General features: G+C 40.7%; 1 protein-coding gene across 5 annotated transcripts in view; it reads right to left on the bottom strand.

Moving 5' to 3' along the window:
* LOC125461628 (sodium/potassium-transporting ATPase subunit beta-1-interacting protein 3-like) overlaps positions 1-26,615 on the bottom strand; it is a 193,583-nt gene that overhangs the window by 13,216 nt on the left and 153,752 nt on the right. For all 5 annotated transcript variants that reach the window (XM_048550569.2, XM_048550568.2, XM_048550565.2 and 2 more), the window contains one exon: positions 25,286-25,346. In XM_048550569.2, coding sequence (XP_048406526.1) covers positions 25,286-25,346 — 61 coding nt within the window. The remainder of the gene's footprint in view (positions 1-25,285; positions 25,347-26,615) is intronic.

Here is a 26,615-nt window from a genome sequence, read left to right as displayed (position 1 = left end):
AAGTGGAAATGTCATGGTGCCAATAGTTCCAAGTCAAGCTAAATGCTTCTGTTATGTTGAGTGACGAAGGCAAATTAGCTATTACGCAATTAGAGAAGCACGGACGAGAGATGGTGGTCAGTGAATCTAAGACATTTCTGCTCATTCAAACTGATCTTAACAAAGTGCATAACAAGCTGAAATGTCACATGGTGGAGAGAAGAAAAAATAATTAGAATGTGATTAAGTGAGAATGAAACTGATGTAACAGTCAATGTTCCACACAAGCTATTATCATTGATTCTTTTAACAAGATCTGTACATCATGCCTTAATTGTCTAACCACACCAGCATCAATCAATCCCATTACTTAGAGTCATAGAATCCCTACAGTGTGGGAGCAAACCATTAAGACATGAGTCCCCACCGACCCTCCGAAGAGAATCCCATCCAGAATCCCCCCCTCCCCATTTCCTGTAACCCTACATTTCCAATGGCTCATTCAGCTAACCTGCACATCCCTGGACACCATGGGCAATTAGCATAACTGTGCAAACTACACATAAATAGTAGCCCATGGATGGAATAAAACCTAGGATCCTGGCACTTTTAGGCAGTAGTGCTAACCATTAAGCCACCAAGCCACCCCAGTCATACAGCCATACAGCATGCATCCAGGCCCTTCGGCTCAACTTATCCATGCCGATCAGATTTCTCAAACTAAACTAGTGCAATTACAAGTGTTTGGCCCATATCCCTATAAACATTTACTATTCATGTACCTATCCAAATATCTTTTTAAAATATTGTAACTGTACCTGCATCTACCACTTCCTCTGACAGCTCATTCCATATATGCACCTTCTGCATGAAAAAGTTACCCCCCAGGTCCCTTTTAAAATCTTTTTCCTCTCAACTTAACCCTAATTTTGAACTCACTGACCCAAGGGAAAAGGCCTTTACTGTTCTCCTTTTCTATGCCCCTCATGATTTCGCGAACTTCTATAAGGTCACCCCTCAATCTCCTACACTCCAAGGAAAGAAGTCTTAACCTATCCAGCCTCTCCCTATAACTAAAACCCTTCAGTCCCAGTAATATCCTTGCAAATCTTTTAATGAAATCTTTCTAATTTAAAAACATCCTTCCTATACCAGGGTGACCACAACCATATATAGTACTCAAAAAGTGCCTCACCAATGTCCTGTATAGCCATAACATGACACCCCAATTCCTATACTCAATGCTCTGAGCAATGAGATTAGACAGTATGGTAAAGGGATGAAAATAATAGATCAATTAGACCAGATGAGGCAAGTTGTGGTGGAAGGGGGGGGGATGATGGGTGTGAGGATGGTTGCAAAATTCAGCTGCTTACCATACATCCCATTCCCAAAATCTACCAACCCAAACCACATTTTTGCCAGCAGTGGAGCATGCATTCAGACACCTGCCTGTGGACCTATCAGGACTAATTCATAACTGCTTAAGGACCTCCTCCCACCTCCTTTGGGATTTAACCATCAATGGAGAAACACACACATCTGTTGCCTGGCAGCTTTCACTATTTGGATTAGAGTTTGGAAGGGACTCCAAGGGCACCTCTTTGATGGGGCCCATGTATCCATCAGAGATGCAATAAGAGCTTCAAATTCCTGTTTTTCCCTCCTTCCTGCCTTGTCCACACTAGACTCCACCCACCTTGGCCTCATCAAGAGGGCCTGCCAGCACAGCCTCAGCAATGAACTCTCATCTCTGGACCTTCACAATTGGCTCAAAGACTATCACTGTTGAGAACTAGATGCAGTCCCAGCAGTGGCCAGTGTTCCTTGTGACACTGCTAGAGCCAGACAGCTTCTGGCCATTTGATTAGCCAGCAACTTCCAGAACGGAGGCTTCCTCTACAGACAGAGGTGGATGTCCCACTCTGAGCCAATTAATGGCCTTGTCCTGATGTAAAATACAGCCCATACTTTTATGTTAATGGACAGGTATAAAGTCAAATATTTATGATAAAACATATAACAGACATACAATTCTAATGCATAATGAAAAAAAGTGCACATAAGCATAGATATCCAGACAAGTATACACAGAAGGACTTGTACAAAACTGCTTTGCACAAAAGGTTGCCTGGGTATTTTGTTTTAAGATTCATGATTCTCTATGATATATTTTACATCAGGGAGCAAAACGCACAGAGAATCATTAAGCTTCTCAAAAGCTTTAGCCGGGAAAAATATATAAAAATAATTCAACAGCAGCCATACCAAGTGCATCCCAATCTAGCTTTTAATTACCATCAGACCACATTAGACCAGCTAAGATTCTGAGGCTGGCCTGGCCTGCATGGGACCTTTGGAGGAAAACGGAGAGAAATCCACTCTGCTCAGGAGTGACATCATAGGCAGAGAAATGGCCTTTATTCATAATTGGCACTTGCTGTTGTACTTCAGAAGGTAAAGGTTCCAAAACCGCTTTGCCAGTGGCTGAGGAAAGGTAAGATAAGTGAGGGGTAGGGTGGCAGATAGGTAGGGAAGAAGTGAACCAGATGGGTATGGTGTTGTTTCAGTGAGACAAAGGGTGTGACAGGTAGGAAGATGTATGCTTTTGTAGGTCAGGGAGATCAGGCTGGGGAAGGTAGATAGATATGAACAGAGGACACATTTATCATCAACAGTACTTTTACATGAAAAATACAGTGAAAAGTTTTATAAGTCGCCCCATCATGGTGCCTGCATTAATGACTGAACTCATTTATAATTTAAAAGAAGCAAGTCTTAAGACTAAGTTCATCACAGTTCAGTTAATGGCTCCTGGCTCAGGAAAATCCAATGAAGGAATGACAGAATACCCTGAAGACTCAGCCAACACAAGACTGAGCTGGTGGCTCTGCCAAAGGCTGCCATTCCAGGCTGAGACCACCATTCTGGACAAGACTACCTGCCAGGCCACTGGAATACATGGACACCGAAGAAGAAGACCTCCACATGGGGACGAGATGTGCACACTAAGACAAGACCATGTTTCCCCTCCTTCAGGCACCTGGGCCGAGCCTAGAGGTCTGAGTGTTTGGAGGCAGCAGTGGTCAGGTCCAGCAGGATACGGTTCAGTATGTGTTTCAGAGGAGCGCTGTGTGGGGTTGGGAGGTATCAGCCACAAAGGTCAGATCAGGTCCGGTGGTGGAGCGCGTGAGAGTTAAGGGTGTAAGTGGTCAGAGAGTGTAGTTTTGGTGTCAGTGATGAGTTAGAGCATGTTTTAACCCTCAAGCCTTTCCTGGGCAATTATTAAGCTTAAGTGAGTGGAATCCTCAAAATTCTCTGACGTGAAGTAACTCTGAGATGTAGGGGAAATGCCTGTCCAAATTTTCAATTTGCTGGGCAATTTCCCTGAAGTCAGCTGTACTGGTGATTTTGTATAATTCCAGAGTGCAACTCGAGCTCACACTGCTCCAATGACTATATGGCCATCAAAATAGGGATGAAACGGGCCCACAAGGCAAGGTCCTGTGCAGACCATGAACACGTTGACTCCTTAGGGCTACCTTGCATTTGCAGCAGCACAAACAAATTGCATATATCTGTGCTCTACAACAAAATGGCCCTGCATAACAAATAAAAATTAGACAGCATACTGAGCAGGATCCCATGCTCAAACTTGAAAAGAATCCCCAGGTTACACCGAGTGCTTATCTGACTTGGCATTGCAGTAGATTTACACAGTACCTGGTCTCAAACCAGAATGAAAAGCAAAATGATCTCCTCAGGGAACTTCACATTATTTCCTTCTATAGATTCTGATATGGATGAGACCAAACACCCCTCAACTACATCCAACTTTTTCTTACTTAAAGGCAAGTGTAAGGTGCTGTGTTGCAGATGTAATTTATTTGGTTACACTATTTAGCTTTAAGCAAAACACACTTTATTCTTACCCTATGGTTAAAATACAAACAAAAGAAAGAAGAATTGGTGCAACTTTAATGGTGTTAGAAAACATAACAGAATAAAAGGTTGTTTAACTGCTAAACAGTAACTGTTTAGATATAGCAACATCCTATAAACACGCTTGGCAAAGGAAAATTCAGTAAGACAGACTGTTTCACAATGTTTCAAGTCCAGGTAGAAATAACATCAAGAGAAAATTCTGGTACAGAGAGAACCCAAGCTTTTAGCTGTAGCAGCTAACTTCAAAACCACAACGACTACGGAAAGCAAACTCTAACCCCGGGTTTATGGGACCCTGACTCCACCTATTCATGCTGCTTCCATTGTTCCAATTTAAAACAAAAACCTCATTGGCTCACAAGCTGTTTACTTTATCGGCTTAGAATACACCACTTGGCATCTCTGTCTCAAAATCTCTTCATGAAAACCTAGTGCAAAATATACCTCTTTTGGTTTCATCATGGTACTGCAGAGACCGAACTGCATAAGCGGTCGCCCATCAATTTTAAAATGGGGATATTGCTTGAACCAGAATCTTGAGACTATACTCCAAAACACAGGCATAGAAAGTATGCCATTGAAGTAAAGCTTACAATAAGCCTTAGCACTCTGATATTTCTCCAATATTTTATGAGTGATATTTCCATTTAAACTGTTTGGTTTACACTTTCAGAAGGGGTACAGGAACAGAGAGATCTGGACATTCACAAAAACAAATCTTTGGATGTGTTTAGACAAGTTGAACCTGGAATTCTGAATTTCACAGAAAAAGCAATTGAAAGCAGTTCAAAAATACTCTAATGGAAGCATCAGTACACTTTCTAACAGTAAAAATATATACATACATTTGCCAATTCTACCTAATAGTTGTTATGATTCACTGAAGGGCACTGAAATACTAGTTGCCTGTGGCCATTTCCTCAGTGTAAGATCTCTGCTACATTTGTTTCTTTACCAGTTACTACATTACAAGGTAAATAATTCAGTACGAAGAGCTTTTAGATGAGTCTGAAACATGAGAATGCACTGAAAAACAAGCCCATCTTTCAGTCATGGCAGAATTTAGAAATTCTATGCCACCATGAATTTATTTTGAAAGGGTTCTTCGGTACAGTTAGTTTTCCAAGTTTAATTTCAATTTCAAACAATTGTGTACAAGCTTGCTTTCTTACAAATTCTTAAGTCTCTAATAAAATAATCTGGGCAATCTTAAGGCAGTAAATACACAATAGGGAGAGGTGAGAATGCTCACTGATTTCAATTAACGGTGTTTGTGTAACAAAAACATAAAAACCCCATAAAAATGGCATGTCAGGTCAGTGTGCGTGCAAACTGGACAAGTGGCCTCCTTCTCTCCACAGAGTCTGTTAGACCTGTTGAGTATTTCCAACGCCCTGTACTTATTTCAGATTTCTAGCATCTGTATAGTATATGGAAACTACTTCAACGTGCAGTTTGGATTGGCCAGGAACATCTAGGTCACTACACCAACCTACTTCCTACCTTCCTAATTCAAACTGTGGAGCAGAAACGTGGCAAGCAAGGAGCATCCCTGGGAAATCTGGATAATGAGGATACATATGTCAGGCTCCTGCCACATCTCTACCATAGTTCCAAACAAACTTATCTCCAAACTCCAAGGCTTAGGTCATGGCTCCCCTTCTGGATCCTTGACTTCCTGACCCATAGACCGCAATCAGTAAGAATAGGTGTTAACTCTTCCTTGACGATAATGCTCAACACTGGTACTCCACAAGGCTGGGTACTCATTATCCTACTATTCTCCTTATACACTCATGACTGTGTCACCAGGATCTGCTCCAATTCCATTTACAAGTTTACTGATAACACCATTGTTGTAAGTCAGATCTCAAACAACGATGAGACAGAGTACAAGAAAGAGACTGAGTGCTTTGTAGCATGGTGTAAAGACAATAATTTCTCTGCAAATGTCAAAAAATGAAGGAGCTGGTCCTTGACTTCAGTAAGTGGAGAAGAGGCATGCCCCTGTCTGTATCAATGGTGTTGAGATGGAGATGGTCGAGACTGTCAGATTCCTGGGACTGGTGATCACCAACAATCTGTCCCGGTCCAACCACATCAACACGATAGTCAAGAAAGCACAACAATGTCTCTACTTTCTCAGGAGGTAAAGGAAATTCGGCATGCCCACAAAGACTCTTATCAATTTATATAAATGCACCATGGAAGCATCCTATCTGGTCGCATCACAGCATGGTATGGCAACAGCTCTTCCCAAGACCACAAGAAACTTTAGAGAGGCATGAACATAGCCCAGTCCAACACTCAAACCAGCTTTCCATCCAGTGACTCCATCTATACCTCCCGCTGCCTCAGGAAAGCAACCAACATAAGATCCCTCCCGCCTTGGTTATACTTTCTTCCACCCTCTTCCATCAGGCAGAAGATATAAATATTTGAATACATTAATGAACAGATTCAAAAACAGCTTCTTCCCCACTGTTATCAGACTTTTGAATGGATCTCTCAAATGTTAATGTTGATGTCTCTCTCTGCACTTTCTCTGCAGCTGTAACACTGTATTCTGCACTCTGTTCTGCTACATGATACATTTAGTATGGTACAATCTGCCTGTAGATCATGTAAAATGACATTTTTCACTGAATGTGACAATAATAAATCAAACCAAATCAGAGTGGAGGTGGTGGTGAGGGAGAGGTTAATGACTGGCACTTTGATTATTACACTATGGCTGTGAGCCTCGGTTTTATTCACCAACTGAATGTTAACCAAAGCCAGCTGGTAAACCAATCAACTAAACTGGTACCTGGGAAATCTGGCCATCCAGAATTCAGAAGTTACATGCTTTCCTCTAACTTGCTTCCAATGCCTCAGGCCTTGAATCTCTGATGCCCCCTTTCCAACTCTCAAGGTGTCCTCTTAGGCCCTACATGAACTTGAACCCCATGTTCATGTTACATCCTCCAGAAAACCCCTGTACAGCTAGAAGGCAAGTACATTAACACTACTAACGCTTCAACACAGTACAAAAGGAGCATTGTGTTTTTGAAATACCACCTTTTAGAGGTACATTAACACGATGGTAGTAATGGTCCCATTATACTTTTTGAGAACAAGCAGGGAGTTCTCCCACATTTATGGCCAATATTCTCTCATCAAACAGCATAATTTTAAACATTCCATTTATTGATGGTATCTATAAATTATGCCTGCTCATAAAATGTCTGCACTGTAGAATCAGCAATTTCAATGCACTCTGGAACATCTTTCGCAAGTGTTAGGATGCTATACAAATGCAATTTATTTCACAAGCTGCCATAATTTGGGACAAGCCCACAAAATTCCTCAAAGATGAAAATATCGCAGAGGCACAGTATGGGGACTTTTTTAATAGGGTGCATGGAACTTCGTTCTGCATTTAATCCATGCGAAACAGCACCTGGGAGGGCTTATGTTGACACAACGTGGAAATACTGAAAGAATCTATTCCACAGCATAAACATCCCTCAACTTGATGACAGCAAGACTTGTTTGAAATGCAACTGCAATAAAATTTCCTGAGAGGTGGCACAGTAACATGATGCATTCAAACAGTTCAGCCTTGAGTGATATAAAGAAATGATTTGAGAGCTACATAACCCATAGCAGGCCCGGATCAGAAGTTGTTATTTAAGGATAAAAGAGAACAGGGTATATTGGTAATTTTAGTTAAAGCAGATTAGGAGTGGAAGTAAAATGCAATGGAGAAAATATTGCTTAAAATGTCCTTTTTAGATTTATTCTGGATTTCTGTTTGCTGCAGAAACCTGTTATTTTTGTTAAAAGGGCATTGTAATCTGGATAAGTAGATAGAATATAATGCATAGTTTAAAGTAATAATATCCTGAATAAATATCCTGAATATATGAAAATGGGTATTGGTACTCATATTACAGTGCAAGAAACCATAACCAAGAACAATGGGAAATCCTCCAAAATGATTTTCAATTCAGAAGGCATGCATTTACTTCAAGGTGTTGAAATGAATTATGTCACAGAGAGAAGCAATTACATTCAGCATATAAACAGGTCATCTGGTCAAAACAGCCACTGTTTATGCCCACATGAGCCGGCTCCCAACCTATTTGAGCTAACGTTATATTTCTGTACCTAGTTTTTCCTATTTCCTATTAACGTTATTTGCCTCAGCTCTCTTTGACCGTGAATTCCACATTCTAACCACTCTCTGGGTAAAACTGTTTCTCCTGGTTTATCTCCTGGATTTCTTGACACTATTTTATATTTACAGTCAATAGTTTGGGCTGCCCAACAACATGGAAACACCTTCTCTAAGATGACATTACCATTAAACCACTTCATAATAAGAAAAAAAAATCAGGTCACCCCTCAGCCTTTTATTTTCTAGAGAAATTAGCCCCATCCTGTTTAATCTTTCCTGATAGATATAAGCTCTCAGTCTGGTATAATCCTTATGAATCCTTCTTACACTTTTCTCCCCAAGTCCTCCGTGCCTTATAAAATTGAAATTGAACTGTGTACGGTACACTGTGCGCTTTAGCCGACTCTAGAAGTTCAAAAAAAAGCTTTTTAATTCTATCACTCTGCAATGAGATATTGTCAAGCAGCATGCTGACATATGGAAGCAGCTTTTCAGCAGCAGCAAGACACCTGGGCCAGCCCCAGTACTCACTGGGAATTTGTAGGCAATGTGCCAATGGTTTTGCAATGTGTGAGACTGGTGGGCCAGATTGCTCACCACTCACAAGTATCCAAAACTTTTGGACTATATAACATAACAGAAATTTAATGTAAACTGAATATAATATTGGTTTGAAACAAACTGTCAAATAAATTCCAAAGTGCATTAATTTTCCCATCTTTAATTCCTCAAATTATATTGCCCCTGAATATTTTGGTTCAGAATTAGCTAGCACAATTTCTGTGTAACATATTTTGGCACCTCTGCTATCAAGGCACAATCAGAGAATACTGTGGCTTGAATTCCCAGGCTATCAACTCAACACACTAAGCCCCTTGGTTAACTGATCTTCTCCAGTCCTGAGCCAGGAAGCTAAGCTCTGTGCCACATGTTCACTTTAGTTTTCAGCCTCAAAGCCTTAAGTATTGATTATAAATGGGTTAGTTCCTCTGTTAAAATAACAAGGAGAGGAATTTCAGAGGAGACATTAAGCTCTCATATACATAAGATAATTTAAGGGATAAATTTTGATTGCTTCAAACAAATTTCATTCAACCAACATAGAAACTAAGAAAAAGTTAGAAAAATACTCAGAAAATGTAGAAAATTGCCACACATATGTGTGAAATTCAATAGTTTACTTTGAAAAACAAAATGCTAAGCTAAATTACTGCTTTCGGAAGCTCGGCTCTATCCAGACCAGTTGTTGATGTAGATTTTCACTGAGGCACCCCTTAATTGGCATGGAAACACACTCTGTAGGAAATATATACTAGTTTATAGAACAAAGAAAGAGCTCCTAAACTGATAGTAGTCCGAAAGCCAAACTGCATCTTAATCATAGCCCCAAGCTATTGAGCTACCTGAGGACCAATCATATTGTTGGGAGGCAGAAGGCCTTTATCATCGGTGGCTGGCCACTAGTTCACAAACCAATTTGCGACATGTTGCCAACCAAAGCTCAATTTGTACACATCTCTTCAACTCCAGCTCATCTGTAGCTATTATGGTAACCCACAGCTGTGCAAACAATGTTCACAATGAGTATCAATGAATAAGTAGCAATCCTTGCAATCCCTTCAAACAGTTCTTTGCTCATTTCAGTCCATAATTTAAGAAAACACAAAACTGAAGACAAGGTCTTTACAACTTGCACTTTGTCATTGGTTCAGTAAGGAACCAACTCACACTGGCAATCAATCAAACAAATATAAACACAAACATGAGTTTTTTATTTACAGAAAGGAAAATGAATCAGCAATGAATCAGCAGAGGGTGAACTTTGCTCCAACAATGTCAACTGGATTTGGGCATCATGACCAAATAATTAAGTGACTGACTGTCTGTTACAACCAGATCTCATCTATTGAAACAGGTTGTCAATGAGGTTGTTAATGCATGCTTGCAGCGTTCAATGTAGCAAAGCTTCATCATGAACAGCATCATCTTCCTCCACACCATTGTTCTCCTCCTCAGAAGAATGGTCCCATCCTCTTGCATCCAGCATATTGCCTTGTTGACTGTTCCAATTCTGCAATGCACAGTGTGCTGGGATGAGGTAGCACACTCTGTCCACACCATATTGGAGGGTATCCTAGGGCCAGTTCAAGCAGCAGAACCACATCTTCAGCAGCTCTAGTGTTTGCTTTCCAGGGTCTGGCTGAAGCATTGACAGCACTGAATATGCACTCAGCATCTGTCAGGGGACTGCACAATGCTTTTTATGAGCCATTGTCCTCATTTATTCATTCATACAACAAGGGCATCGGTGGCTAGGCTAGCATTTATTGCCCGTCCTGAATTGCCCAGAGGGCAGTTAAGAGTCAACCACATTGCTGTGGGTCTGGAGTCACATTGAGACCAGACCAGGTAAGGATGGCAGTTTCCTTCCCCAAAGACATCAGTGAACCAAATGAGTTTGTCCAACAATCAGCAATAAATTCACAGTCATCATTAGACTTTTATTTCCAGATATTTATTGAATTCAAATTCCGCCATCTGCCATGGCACGATTCAAACCTGAACATCAGTCGGGTCTCTGGATTAACAGCCCAGTGATAATACCACTAGGCCACTGCCTCCCCTTGTTCACTGTGGGTAGCCCTAGTCCACAGTATTGCACCTGGACCGTCGAATGCAGAGGTGAGCAAAAGTGCTCCAGAATGCAGGCATTGAGGCAACTGCTAGGGTGGCTAGGGTGAGCACAGACATCCAGGATCACTTGAACATTAATCAAATGGATCCCTTCCTGGCAATGTTCACCAAAGTGTTGTGATCTGACCCTCTCAGTGCCACGTGTGTGCAGTTGATGGTACCCTGCAGCTAAGGTCACCAGCTTTGTTTCTGAATTCTGCTACCCGGGCTGCAGCACTGACCTATCTTGCAGACCCAAACTGAACCGATCTTGCACAGATGATGTCGATTACTGTCCTGAGGCATTGGTGAGGTGTGACTGAGAGATCTGCTGTCACTCTCTGGAAGGACCCCATCACGTAGATGTTCAGAGTGGCAGTGACCTTCACAGCCTCCAGGAGAGGATGGCTTCCCATTCCTGCTACTGCCAGCTCCCACTCCAGAACCCAGCATTGTTCCCTCCCATTGACTTGGGTTACAGAGCTAATGATAACACTGTCTCTCTCCTGTCCCCAGGAAGTGGAGCCGAGTCAGAAAACCTGGGGGCTATTGAAGACCCCACACATCCTAAGAGGGTCTGTGGCTATGATATCTTCCTGAACTGGGTACTTCTCATCCTCTGCAGCAGTCTGCTGCTGCTCCTGGGTGTAATATTGACCTTGGATCCCTGCATCTGCTTCATTAAGGAGGGAGCCACAGTGACCAACATCCCCCAGTGACTGGGCACAGGGCTCTCAGGGGAAATGGCCAACGTTGGAAACAAAAAGAGCAAAAGTGCCTCTCGGATCAGAGACCACGTTGGTGAAGGTGCCATGCTGTCTGGGTGACCAACACATTATCTCAAAAAGGGAGAGCCTGCTGCATTTTAACCCCCCTTCCATCCCAGACCCACATCAATCATTTAACTTGCATTGCAGTCAGGACAGAATCATTAAATTTTCAGGACAGATGATGAAGCAGTATAGCACAAGACTCACAGAAGTTGTACAGATAATAATTTGAATTTTGCCAAGTCTCTTTTTCCCCTTGATCTCCTTTTAATACTTTGCTGCTTACATCAGCATCTTTGAGGTACCAATTTTTCATATCACAAACAAAAAGATATGTTGCAACACACCAGCATCTGACCTTCACTCTGCCTGCAAAGCAAATGAATGATGAACAATTGTAAATTAAATGGAGCTCGGTCTTTTAAATGCATTTGGCCCTTCAATGCCCTATTAACCACCAGGCATAGGTGCTGCAATTTTGCCCATCAACGAGACACTGACCCTGTCTGTTGGCATTGCCCCATCCATTTTTCAGTTGCATCTTGCACCTACATAATGGCAAGGGATGGCAGGGAATGCTGGGTGTGGTCAGCACCAGGCTCTGCCTGATCACAAGGCTACACCCTCCCTCAGCTACCATGACCTTTTTTTTACCTCATACTACCACAACAGCATATTTTCACCCAAACGCCTCATGTGCAGACCCACTACATCGGACTCCACTCGTCCTCCCTGAGCCCTGACATCGTGGAAGGGGAGGTGATGGTCTAGTGGTGTTATCATCAGACAGGGATCCAGGCCAGGTCCTGGGGACTGAGGCTTGAATCACCCATGGCATATGGTGGAATTTAAATTCAATTTAAAAAAACACACAAAAAAAATGTGGATTTAAGAGTCAAATAATGACCATTGTCAATTGTGAGGGAAAGTCCATCTGGTTGACTAGTGCCCTTTAGGGAAAGAAACTGCCATCCTTACTTGGTATGGCCTACATGCGACTCCAGACCCATGGAAATGAGTCAATTAGGGATGGGTAATAAATGCTGGCCTAGCCAGTGATGCCTTCATCCTGTGAATGAATAAAAATAATGATGCCCATCCTGACGCTGTATGCTGCCCCTGTGGAGGTCACTGTTGTAGTCACTGCTACTCACACCTCATAACCTACCATGCCATCTGACACTGTTCCAGCTACCCACCATTATACCTCAAGTGTCCTTCCATCACCGTCCTTGTCCCCACCTCTACACAATGCCTCTGCTTTCCTCACCAATAGCCTTAACTTCCCCACCTCTTTTCATAATGACCTCCCAAAGTCCCTGTAGCTCCTGAATAATCAATGCACAGATCCCAGAACTGTATTCATTCCTGACCTCCGATGAATTGGATGAGCAGCTCCTAGACTACTGTCCAGATTGTTAACCTGTATGTTTACAGCTCCTGACTAACAAACTGTGATTCCGCTGATACTGGTGCTGCAGGACTGACCATTGCCCACTCCCTGGATTGCAGTCAGACAGATCCTCTGGCAACGAGCGGCCCAGGCAGATAACTGAGCCTGGCCAAGTGGCAGGTCTGTGTGCAGACTGTGCCCATGACAGATGGTGCCAGGATCACCAAACAGACAGTGACCACCAGTCCCCCAGCCCAACCTCCCCCTCCCCACCCCCCACAACTGGACTGCGCAAAAGACCAGTCCCTGCTCACTATCCAACAGGGCCAGTTAGTTGAACAAATGCACTGTACGTTTGCTGCACAGGCAGCTGGTACATGCTGTTGGTGCCACACAGCCCAACATCGGCCCTACAAACAGATACCTATTGACAAGCAGGATGACTGTGTGTCTGTGTTAAATAGCATATCAGTATGGCATGACTAATAGGTTTTCACATGGCAAGGCAAAGCAAAGCATGGTTGCTGGGATCTGGCTTATAGGAACCAAGAGAGCAGTGCTGAATGCAAGCGAGCCACCCTAGATTGCAGCGTGGTCCAATCTGTGAGTTGGGCACCTGTCCATGCACACAAAGTATCCTTGCAGCAGCCTTTCAATGCTAGTTGCCATAACCCTGAATGCAGGTCAGTGTTTCCTAAGCAGCCTACAAGTGTTTCAGAGAGGTGCCATGATAGTCATGAGGGGTTAGAAAATGTCAGATGTCAATATCCTTGAACAAGGAATGTGTGGATCTGGTAGCCATGCATCGAGCCCCAAGATGCTGTTTAGAGCTGAGCAATACAGAGGATCCTCACAGCCAGCACAAGGATGAAGTCACCATGTAACCGCAGTGTCTTCCACGTCAAGAATTCCTGATATCTGTTTGACGAAATTGGTAAAATAGGAAACCCAATACTGATGAGGCATGTCAAGCATTAATACGATTTTTAACAAGCTGTAAATCACCTGTAAGAGGCAACTTGCCATTGTTTAACGAGAAATTCACCTCTCCACTTCACAAAAGCATAAAAACACTCCAAACATTCAGCTAGCCCTCATTGGACTTCTTGTTTGATTCTGTTATAAACCTTGTCACAGCCATTCCTCACCAACCCCTACAATATTCCTCTCTAGGTTCTAGTTCTGTCCTTCAAACCTTGGCTATGGGAAATGTAACATGGCCGCAGCGGGTTGTTGCATAATAGTGAAGGGTAGGATTATTTTAGCCTAGTCTTTAAACATTGGAAATGTTCTTATTTGCAAAGACAGATATTACTAACAAACACCTCTAAATCCAATCAAAACATTCAGTCTTACATATTCAAGTTTCACTGAACCGCCAGTTAATGCCCACATCTTGTGAAAAGTGTCATAAAATTCTTGAATACAAGTAAGCATTCAACTAATATATAACAAACAATAGTGCATTTACAAATACCTCACTGCAGCTGTAGCTGATGTCCTGAAACAGTTATGCTTCAGTATCTTTGTACTTTCTGTGAGGATGAATGAATCTTTGAATCAGAACAGGTCCTCAAACAAGTAATCTTTTTCTTTCCAAACTAACAACTAATTCAAAGATTAAACAGGCCTGAAGACATGTTGTAAGGAACGCATTAAAATAACCTCAGGATGTGGCTTTTGTGGCATTGTGGTACTGTCCCTACGTCTGAGCCAGGAAGCTTGAGTTCAAGACCCATGTGTTCTGAAGGTGTGTAGCAAGGTCTCCAAACGGGTTGATTAGAAAATATCTAAAACAACGTCAGTAAATGAAAATGTAGCTGGATATAACAAGGAAATGGTTTTCAATAACTTTTCTAATATTTCTTACATTTGGTGGACGAGGAAAAGCTGGAATGTTAACCAGGTTCTGGAAGGAGTATTGTAGCACTCCATCCCTCCACTTTCCCATCCCTCCACTTTCCCTCTCTCTTTCTCATTTAGCATTCACTTCTAGCCTCTTACCCTGATGCCTGCTTCTCTCAAATCATTCCCATTAGCTGGCAGATCTGAAGAATTTATGTCAGACCCAGCAACTAAAGTTAACCAACCATACTTCCTTCATTCTTTATGAGTGCCATTATCAACAATCATTTGCTAACAAATGTAATTATCCACCTAGGAAATAACAACGCATTTCCTCCTCCATATAATAATCATAAAATTGAGCCCCAATTCTTTCTGACGTAATAGTTTTCTCAGCAGATGATGCAAAGGAAATAAATTCTGCAGTTTGCAAATATAGTTTTAAAGATTAGAGAGTGTATATGATATATGGAAAGAACTCAATAACATCAGATACGTAAGTAATGTGAAATCAGCCTGATTGTAAATATTCATGTGGACACTGGATCTACTGATTAGACAGATGATAATATTCTACTGGGTGACTCTTTGTCTAATTTAAAAATTATCAATATTGTACCCATTTTGAAAATTAAAAAGAGCCAGAATTCAAATTCTGATAGATTTGCTAAACAGCTTTGAAGGGAAAAGTTACTTCAATCCATCAGAATAACTGAAAACATCAGAATGTGCCACATATTAACAATAACAACCAAGTATACATTTTTTTTAAAAGACTAAAACAAATATGATGATAAAAATCAGACTGAAATATATTAATCTGGGTCAGTGGCCATATCCGCTAGAGACAGCATTAACTATAGATGTCATGTCACAATTTATTATTTCAAATAGTACAACAGGCATGAGGGAAAGAATAAAAAATGCATTTGGACATTAAAATATTGAACAATTACAATTCAACAACATGCTAAAGTAAACAAAGCCATTTGGGAATAAACTACTTGTGACTGACGGAAAATCAACATATAAATAAAAGTAATCCACATTGACAGAGTCATGAAAACAATGTCTTCTAACAAGATATACTTACCTTCTTTCATAGAACACAACAGCATTCTGCAATTTAAGTCCAAATGCTTGTACTTAATCATTTAAGACTTGCTGTTCAGCATAAACCAAACTGAAGGATGCAGGGAATATAGCGTAAAATTCCCTGGCATAAATTGTAACTTATATTTGAACAATACTACTAGGAGGTTTTGGCATTGCATACAGGAGATACATGACGGGATATACCTGTAGGCAAAAACTGAGAATCCAGCCTACATTAAAATTTTCAATAAAAGAATTTCTGTCACAGGAACTGTATTTATAATGAAGATACATTGACAGTTCCCATGGAATTAAGTACAATACTGATGTGATTCAGGGCCTCAGACTGATGAAGTACATGCTGTATGCCTCATGAGAAGGTAATAAATTCTACAATTTATTTAATTGTGATATAATCAGTCAAATATGTCTTTTTCCCCTTTCATTAATCCTTTCACCTGAGCTGTTTTAATCTGTAACCTTCTCAAACGGGTGAATACTGCTAAACAGAAATGAAAGAAGCCAAAAGGTAAGCAGAAAGGCAATACAATGGGATAAAGGGAAGGGTTGAGAGAGAGGGGAAGGAGAAAGGAAGTTGAAGTGAAGAGAGGGCACGAGGGGAGAGAGGATGAGAAAAAGGGTGAGGAAGAGGAACAAGATTAAAAACAACAGAAAATATGAGAAAAAAACGTATTCCGTGTTACAAATAATACTGCATCTAAACCAGGCATATATTTTTATCAGTATAAAATTGGGAGGGGGAGGATGCCACTGCTTTCAGCTGCTACGCAGTCAATCATTGGCAGCAGATCTTCAATTTTGTTACTATTTTTTACTATTTTGCAACAATATGGGTAACTTTATTGTCTAAGAATGATATTCCCAAGTACCCAGGGCATTGCAAAGCTATTTCAATATAGCTGGAAAGAAGTACATATTAATTAAAAGTGTAATGCCCATCATATTATTATAAACAATAAAAAAGCGGATCCGTAACCTGCCCCTGATAAAAAAAGTATGATCATATCAAATCTGTAAGTAGTCTTATAGCTGCATAAGGTTTGTCTGAAATATCAGCCTGCCTCGCACTCAGCCATATCTAAATTTGGCCATTTGAAGGCATTAGTGCAGTCTTTAGTAAACAATGCAGGAGTTCAAGATATATTTTCCTGAACGTGGAGTTTGGAAGAGTAGGCAACCCACCCTTCCTTTACCTTCACACTCAACCACCGCTACTCTCCTTCCTTATAAACTCCCCTTCCCAGTCACTCTTTTTCCAAGCTCCTCCAAAAACTAACCCAAGAATTGCCACCATTTATTTACTTTTATTTTCAAGTTCGACTTGGGCAAGCCGCCTGAAGACAGCGGAAGCTTTCTGAATCCTACCATCCAGCTCAAAAGTGACAGAAATAGGTTACTCAACAATATTTTTCCTCAAATTGGAAAATTAATGGCCAGAGGGGTGGGTCACAACCAATTGGGGTGTCAGTACAACTCTTGAAGCTGGGGGTTCAGTAGGAGCCCGTCAGGTTGAAAGCAGCAGCAAAATGAAGGGTAAATGACAGCGAGGCCACAACATTATTTCAATACATTAATAAATAATGAATTTCACCTTGAATAGATCTATAAATTCAACAGTTTGCATCCTGAATAAAAAGTGCATGTTTTGCGTGTGAACTGGCAAACAGGGAAATAAGTGAAACTTACTTTTCCCTCTTTGAGAATTGATCTATTAAAAGATAGGGGTGAAAACAAAACTGGGAAATGGAATTGTACACGGCCATTTCAATGATTTTACAACAAAACCAATAAGTCAGTAATAAAATAAGACAATTTAATCGAACTGCGTAAGGAAATAATTTCAAGAGTTACAGATAGAATTACTATGCCTGAAGATAAAATTATCTTGCAGGGCCCTGGGTACTTGGGAATATCACTCCTACAAATTAAAGCTACTTATTTCTGCAAAATAAAGTCAAAATTGAAGATCTGTCACCGAATATAATCTTTATCTTAGTTTTATTGTGAAATAGGTATCACAGCCTGGTCAGTATTTATTTATCTGTCCCTAACTCCCCTTAAAGTGAAGGTGATAGTGTGCCAACCTCTTAAGCCACGCTAGTCCCCCTAGTGCAGGTACACCCGCAGTCTATCACGAAGGAAATTCCAGGATTTTCACTCCCCAACAGTGAAGAAACAGCAATAAAGTTCTAAGCCCAAACTATTGTGGTTTAAAGGGGAATTTTCAGGTGGCAGTATTCCCATACATCTTCTGCCTTCAGTGCAGGCCACAGGTTTGTAAGGTGCTGTTGAAGGGCCTTGGTGAGTTGCTACAATGCATCTTGTAGATGGCACACAGTGTTGTTCGGAAGGCAATCATCCAATATGTGTAAAGCAGTCCATACATTCCTGACACGTGCCTTGTAGATGGTGTACAGAATTTGAGGATGCGACAATCAGTTAATTGCTGCAGATTTCATAGCTTCTGTTCTGTTTTTGTAGCCACAACATTTATGTGGCTATTCCAGTCCAATTTCCATGAATGGCAACTCCCTAGGATGTCGACAATGGTGCATCAAGTGATAGTAATGAAATTGAATGTAAAGGAGAAATGGTTAGATTCTCTCTTGTGCATAAGAACCAAGAGCACAATTTTACTCTTTCCAGACGAAGTATGGGGCTTAATTGCATTAGGTATTGAACTCACAAGCCTCAATCTCACTGAGAAAGTTTGCAATACGATGAGCTAATCGGTTTGTTAAATGCTAACCAGTGAGCTTCAGCAAGCTTCTCAATCTACTGCAGGCCTCAATGGTAGTATATCAACTCCCAAGATGCTCCCAGCCAGAGACCAGCATTCAAGGCTTACTTGTTAGGGGATCCAACAATGGCAAGGAACAGAAAGATAGGTCAGATGAATGCGTGGCTATGGAGCGGGTGCAGGGGGCAGAGTTTCACGCTCTTGGGTCATTGGAACCTCTTCGGGTGCAGGGTGACCAGTAAATGGACAAGCAGAGACTCGTATATGAACACGATGGTACTAATGGCCTGAAATGTGTTTATTTTGACTCAAGGCATATTAAAGGTAGAGCAAATGAGCTTAGAGCCTGGATCAGTACTTGGGACTATGATGTTGTGGCCAATACAAAGATTTGGTTGAGAGAGGACAGGACTGGCTGCTCAATGTTCCAGGGTTTTGTTGTTTTACTCGAGATAGAGAGGAAGGTATAAGAGGCAGAGGAGTTTCATTACTAATCAGTGAGAATGTTACATCTGCGCTGGAGGGCTCATCCATTGAGGCAATGTAGGTACAGCTCAAAAATAAGATGGGTACAATCACTGATTGGAATATACTTTTGGCTTCCCAACAGCTACCAAGTGATTGAGGAACAAGTATGTCAGCAAATTATGGAAAGTGCAATAAAAGCAGAGTTGTCATAGTGGGTGACTTTAACTTTCCCAGTATTGACTGGGGGTCCCTTACAGCATAAGGCTTAGACAGGGTGGGATTTGTTAAGTGCATTCAGGAGGGTTTCTTGAAACAGTACGTGGATAGTTCAACTAGGGGAGGGGCCATATTGGACCTAGTATTGCCTACTGAGCCTGGCCAGGTGACTGGCCTTTCAGTGGGACAGCATTTTATTAACAGTGATCACAATTCTGTAAGTTTTAAGATAGCTATCTTAAGGGTCAGTCAGGACCTTGCGGGAAGGTGCTAAATTGAGGGAAGGCAAATTACATCAGTGTTAGGCAGGAGCTAGGGAGTGATAATTGGGAGGAGCTGTTATCAGGCAAGTCCATAATTGACATCTGGGAACTGTTTAAAGACCTGCTGGGATGAGTTCAAGACTGGCATGTTCCAGTAAGGAGGAAGGATAGGGATGGCAAGGTAAGGGACCCTTGGATAATGAGGGAGGATGTGAAATTAATCGAAAGGAGAAAAGAAGCACATGTATGGTTTAGAAAGTTAAAATCGGACAGGGCCCGGAGGAATATAAGGAAAGCAGGAAATACTCATGCAGGGAATTAGGAGAGCAAGAAGGAGCCATGAAATGACTTTGGCAAGTTGGTTAAAGAGAATCCCGAGGCATTCTATCGATACATCAAAAACAAAAGGATAACTAGGGAGGAGGTAGGGTCACTCAAAGATAAAGGAGGGAAATTGTACTTGGAGGCAGAAAATGTGAGTACGATCCCAAATACTTTGGGATCCCGATACTTTGCATTGGTATTCACCCACTAAAAGGATATGGAGGATAGTGAGATTTATATGGAGCATGCTAATATGCTAGGGCATTTTGAGATCAAGAAAGAAGTGGCGTTGGATCTCTTGAAGAGCATTAAGGTGGATAAGTCCCTAGCGCCTGATAGTATCTACCCCAGGTTATTGAGAGAGGCAAGTGAGGACATTGCTGAGGTCTTGACCAAGATCTTTGTATCCTCACTAGCTACTGGAGAGATCCCGGAGGACTGTGAGAAACTAATGTCGTTCTTCTGTGCAAGGGTAATAGTGATAATCCAGGAAACTACAGGCCAGTGAGTCTCACATTGGTGCTTGTGAAGTTATTGGAGAGAATTCTTACAGTTAGGATTTATGCACACTTGTAAAAACATGGTCTAATTAGGAACAGTCAGCATGGCTTTGTGCAGGGCAGGTCATGTCTAACTAACTTGATTGAATTTTTCAAGAAGGTGACGAAGGTGATCAATGAGGTTAGAGCAGTGTATGTTCTTTACATAGATTTTAGTAAGGTTTTTGGCAAGGTCTCACATTGTAGGCTCACCCAGAAGATTAAGATGGAAGGGTGTTTTTCAGGGTAGAGGTCCATAAGTAGTGATGTTCCACAAGGATCTGTATGGGGACCTCTGCTGCTTATGGTATATAAAAATGATTTAGATAAAATTGCAAATGGTGGGTTAGTAAGTTTGCAGATGATACGAAGATCAGTGGAGTGTGGATAGTGTAAAAGTTTGTCAAAGGACACAGCAGGATGTAGATCAGTTGCAGATACGGGCAGAGAAATGGCAGATGAGGTTTAATCTGAGTAAGTATGAGGTGCTGCACTTTGGAAGATCAAATATTAAGGAAAAATATACAGTTAATGGCTCCCTTAAAATTGCCAAGCAAGTAGATAGGTTGGTAAAGAAGGCATATGGCATTCTTGCCTTTATTGGTCAGGGAATTGAGTACAAGAGTCAGGATGTCATATTGTAGCTTTATAAGACTTAGGTTAGGCCTCATTTGGAGTAATATATTCAATTCTGGTTGCCACATTACAGGAAGGATGTGGCGGTTTTGGAGAGTGCAGAATAGGTTTACCAGGATGCTGCCTGGAAGAGAGGGTATGAGCTATAAGGAAAGGCTCGAAAAACTCAGGTTGTTTTCTCTGGAGCAGAGCAGGCTGAGGGGAGACTTGATAGAAGTCTATAAAATAACGAGATGCAAAGATAGGGTTATCGGTCAGAATCCCTATTCCAGAGTTGAAATACCTGATACTAGGAGGCATTCATTTCAGGTTAGAGAGGGAAAATTCAAAGGAGACATGAGGGGAAAGTTTTTTTGTACAGCAAGTGGTAGGAGTCTGGAAAGCATTGCCACAGGTGGTGATGGAGGCAAATATAAAGGGGCATTTTAGGGGTTTTTGGATACGCATATGAATATGCAAGGATTGGAGGAAAATGGACTAATGGCAAGCGGAAGGGATTAGTTTCATCTGCTGTCATGTTTGGCACAACATTGTGGGCCAAAGGCCCCATTCATGTGCTGTACAGTCCTATGTTCTAATGAGAAGGCAGACCATTTCCTCCAGCTTCTCATAGGAAGACAGCAGTTGGAGGGTGGGAGTGGTAAAGAGTAGCTTTCAGAAGCCAATCCATTTTCCCGTTATCTGTTCCTCTGAATGACCCAACGTCGATCATTTCCAATCTGGGCATAACTCTAATGGCCCATGAAGGATGCCAATTTTCCTACTTGTTGGCAAGACAGGTAATTGGGAAGATGCTGAGTTGAGGTCTTTACTCAGACATTATTTGACTATTTAATGGTCTTAATTGCTGCTGAGTAAGGAAGTAGACTTCCTGGCACAACACTTGATTTGTGAGTTGGCAAGTATTGCTTCAGGGCCAATTATTCCATTAAAGCCCCTTTTTGCAACATCTTTCTCCACTTCCAGACAGGTGAAAATTGCACCCTAAAAGTAGCCTAATGAATAACAATGATGCATATTAAAGAAAGACAAAGAGAGTTTAAGGTGAAAATTAATCTCAGGGTTTGATTTATGTTCATAGATTCAATTATTAATCACCAATACTACTCTATACATTTGGTGATATGTAACAATGTTTAAGCATCTGTTACACAGCCATTGTAGTTAAAACCATCAAATATGACTTGTTTCTTGCTACTTTTTTGAAAATCAATAACTTGGCCTCTTGTCCAAACTGAGAAGTACAAATTGGTAGGCAGCTGTCAGTCCATTGCAACATCTCTCTGCTGCGAACTGATGTCATCAATTTAGGTGAGAAATTAAAAATTATTTGAGTAAAAGTGAAGGTAAGAAACATTCTCCTGTTCTCTAACCACCCTCGGAGTGAATTTCGAAAGGACATCTGTTCAAATGTTGCATAAATACCTGGTGTTATGTTGGGTGGAAACTGGCTGGTGCTGGATTATCTCCTAGAGTAATACAATGACGCACTTTAATTTCCAATGGAAATCAGTAGATTCACCAAAGAAAAAAAATGAAAGGGTAGCATATTTTATGAAAAAAATTGAAACAAGAGATTTTTACTACACATAAATTGCATGAACACATTCATGAATATATGTATGTTTTGAACTATTTGTAATACATAGTCATGAGCCATGCCAATTTTCTAATGGAGGACTTTTAGTCTCTGCTTTTAAAATTATTTTAGACAGATTAAAGTAGTTCAAATTATTTAAAATACTACTAAGCATAGGCTACCTTACTATTATTTTTTGAAAAAAGAGCATTCGATGTGAGTTAGGTATCAATGAAGCACCATTATTCCAACTGATGGTTACCCACTTTTCAGGTGAGAAATGAATGGCTGCGAAATGAAAGTATGCAGAAAATCATTCAAGATAACCATTTACGCCCAATTTGAGAGAAGCAGGTATATTGCTATTGAAATAAAATGTAATATATACTAGCTAAAATTCAGTAAACTTTGTAGCCACTTTCAAATGGCCTTGATACTTTCTTGTAAAAAAATTCTCAGGAAGATGTCCATTTATAAGCCAAGTTCTAGATTTGTAAAGTCCAATTCTGGATGAATTTATTATAGTCTATTCTAGATACAGGATTGCTGCCTTGACAATGCATCATAGCCTGAGTTACTTATGGGCATACACAACTTTTATGTGAGGCAGGTTATGTGGTTGTTAAGAATGGATATATAAGCCAGAGATGGCTGAGAATGTTATTCAGTGACAGTCTGGTAAATTCTCTTGTGGATTATATTTAGCCCCATGAGAGCCCCTGGAATGTCACATTAGCAGGGTGTCAAGGGATTTCAGAGCAATACTCTAAAAACAGGAATAGAATGCAAAAAAAAGCATGAACCACTTTCTGTGAGTTATATCCTCAGACTGTGAACATAAAGACAGGTAGCAGAGAACAGTCTAGCAGAGAGATATGTCTGCCTTTGCCTTTCAAGAATATATAAGAGAAAAGGTGTCAAAGACCATCTGCAGCTCTGGTGCTGGTGTGCTAGTCTGCTGTTCTAGTCCTAGTGTGCTATTCTTGTAATACAGTGTTAGAGTGCTAAACTGGTGTTATAATGCTACTGGGCTAGAGTGCGTTGTGAAGGTTATAGCTGAAATGCTGTAGGGATGCCAGCACTCACTGGTAAAAAGGTGAAGGATGGAAAAGCTCTCTTTCTCCAAATGCTGGAAGCAAAAGCCACAGTTGAATAGGAAACCACACAACTCCTTTTGGTTAATCTGTAAAACCCAGAAGCTCAAACTCAGCTACTCAAGTATTAGGTTAATGCCACTGGAATCACCTAATTTAATGGCTGCAACTAGTATTCATCCAAAGGCAGTCATTCCAAGGATCTACAGACACCATTGGCAGCACTGACTTCCACTTTTGAAGTTGCTCCCACTCATAGACCTCAGATACCCATGCAAAAGTGAAACAAATTAGATGGAACATAAGCTGCAATGTATCACCATCTACTCTGCATGGACATAACATTTATAAAAGGTTTACAATGTAATCTTTTTACTCACTTTTCATCTCTAATCTGACTGCATATATGCTACGCTTTATTTTTCCTCACATATTAGTACTAATAAAGTCATTCACCCAGAGCCCGGTCTTAATATTATGAAGAGGACTGCTGCTCTCATTTAAGAAACAGCTGCTGTTCCTAATGGGTTGAATGGATAGGAAGCTCGCTTTCCATCTCATCACCACTATCATTATCATGGGGAAGTCTAAAATCACGTTCATTTCAACAACCATTTCCATTTATACTCTAAAGTTATAGAACTTTAAATTTAACAAAACATCCAAAGCTGCTTCATGATTTGGGGTTAGACCTTGGTCAGCAAGAAATTAAGAAGATAGCCATGGGTGCAGTTGAAATATGATTGTATTTAATGGCAGTTGGAGGAATGAAACAATATGAAAAAATTTATCATGAAGAGTTCCAGAGTGTGGGATGTAGGTGGTTGAACCAAACTACAGAAAACATTCAGCTTCATATTCCTGCTTTTGAAGTTTTAGATCAAGCCAGTTGTTTGCTGCTATCTAAAATTTGCCTGTTATCTTTACGATAGCACTGTTTTCTCCAAATAAAAAACATTTTTGAATAGAAGTACATTGTCAGTGGTTGTTGTAAAACAGCACTAAAACTGACTTATATGTGTGGAGCAACAATGACATTACATTTTGCATCCATTGTTTCTCGTTCCACATAAAAGTACAAGAAAAGACAGTGCTTAAGCGCAGATTCAGTGTGAACTGCTAAAATAAGCATTGAAAATTGCAGAAGCTAAAGACTTTAATAATAAAAAATCTCCCTTAATCAGTTTCAATAATTCAATGTTTTAATTCTTGCCAATTTTTAAAACTTAACACGGCTTTGGTGAATTAAGTTGATCAAGAGAATAATCTTGTCCCTCCAGCTTTTTTTGGTTACATTCAAGTCATATGTTTTGCACACAAATAAACCAGTAATATATTTGTTGCAGCTGCTATGGCACTGTGATTGCTAACTCTTCTCCTTTAATGCCAGAAGTCAGTGAAGCTGAAACCTATAATTCACATGGGTTTGCAAGAGGAAAGCCTACTTCACTTTCTCACTGAAAGCTGTTACAGCTGGCCCACTTCACACATAACCTGTCTCGCTCTAATTAAGCAGTTAACAGTTTCACACACCACTACTTACAGCTGTCTTCTTCCTCTGTAAAGACGCTGATAACATAACATCCATAGACAAATCCAATGAGCTGCAAAAGAAAGAGAAGCTTAGAAATAATTGCAACCTTTTTTTAAACTCTACATTTAGACTTAAATCTGCCTCTCTCCAATCTTAATATGAGATTTGTACAATAGGATGTGCTAAATAAGATATTCCCCTCAGCAAAAATGTTCTCACACAAATGTTACGTTGAAGTGCTTCATAATATTCTGTTATCAATGTAACGTCATAGATAATAATTCCAGACATCCCGAAGCATGTCACAGCCTCTGAAGTCATGTTGAAGTAGTGTTGTAAGAAATGCAGCATCCAATATCCATCAGCAAGTTTCAACAAAGAAGAATACTGCTATACTGACCAGGTAAGCTGTTTTCACAATGTTGATTTTGCAGGGCCCTGGCCATCGGATACATCAAGCCTCAATGGCTAGGGCTAAGGGGTCTATGGGGCCCACTGCACTTGGATTGGATGACAGGAGCAGCACTAGTGCTCATGATTTTTGTCCCTGGCCCTGAATTGAGGGGTAAATATTGACCAGGCCATTGTGGATAATTCCTGTGCTCTTCAAAAAAAATTTTATGTCCACCTGGAAGGACAAATGAATTCTTCGTTCAATAAATAATTGAAAACACAGTTTACCCGTATTACGTAATATAGATGGTTTATCAACAATGATCAATCTTGCCTTTAATGCTAATAATTGATCAGACATCATTTATCATTGAAGAAGAGGGTTCCAAATCTTTATCTCCTTTTGCATATAGAAATGTAACCTAATTCCATGTTTGAAAGTTATAGTCCCAGTCCTACACTGTCAAACACTGAAAATAATCTATCTACTCAATTTGTTGCCCTTAAAATTTTGAAAACTTTGATCAAATCACCTCTTTACCATCTAACTTCCAGAAAATGCAGCCTTTGTTTGTGTAACAGAAACATAGAGGATAGGGGCAGGAGTAGGCTATTTGACCCCTTGAGCCTGCTCTGCCATTCTATATGATCATGGCTGATCATTGAGCTCAATAGCCTAAACTCGCCCTCCCTCCCACATCCCTTTAACCCTTTATAATTGCCTTCTCATGAAAACACCTAATGTTTTGACCTCAACACTTCTTGTGCTGGTGAATTCCACAGGTTCACCACTCTCCGGGTGGAGAAATTTCTCCCTATCTCAGCCTTAAAAAGTTTACCCCTTATCCTTAAACTATGACCCTCGGTCTGGATAACCCCACCATGAGGAACATCCTTCCTGCATCTAACCTGTCTAGTCCTGTTAGAATTTTATAGGTTTTATGAG

This window comes from Stegostoma tigrinum, chromosome 19 (genome assembly GCF_030684315.1).
Source record: "Stegostoma tigrinum isolate sSteTig4 chromosome 19, sSteTig4.hap1, whole genome shotgun sequence".
NCBI classification, from domain to species: domain Eukaryota; kingdom Metazoa; phylum Chordata; class Chondrichthyes; order Orectolobiformes; family Stegostomatidae; genus Stegostoma; species Stegostoma tigrinum.
This window is presented reverse-complemented; position numbering and strand designations above follow the sequence as displayed.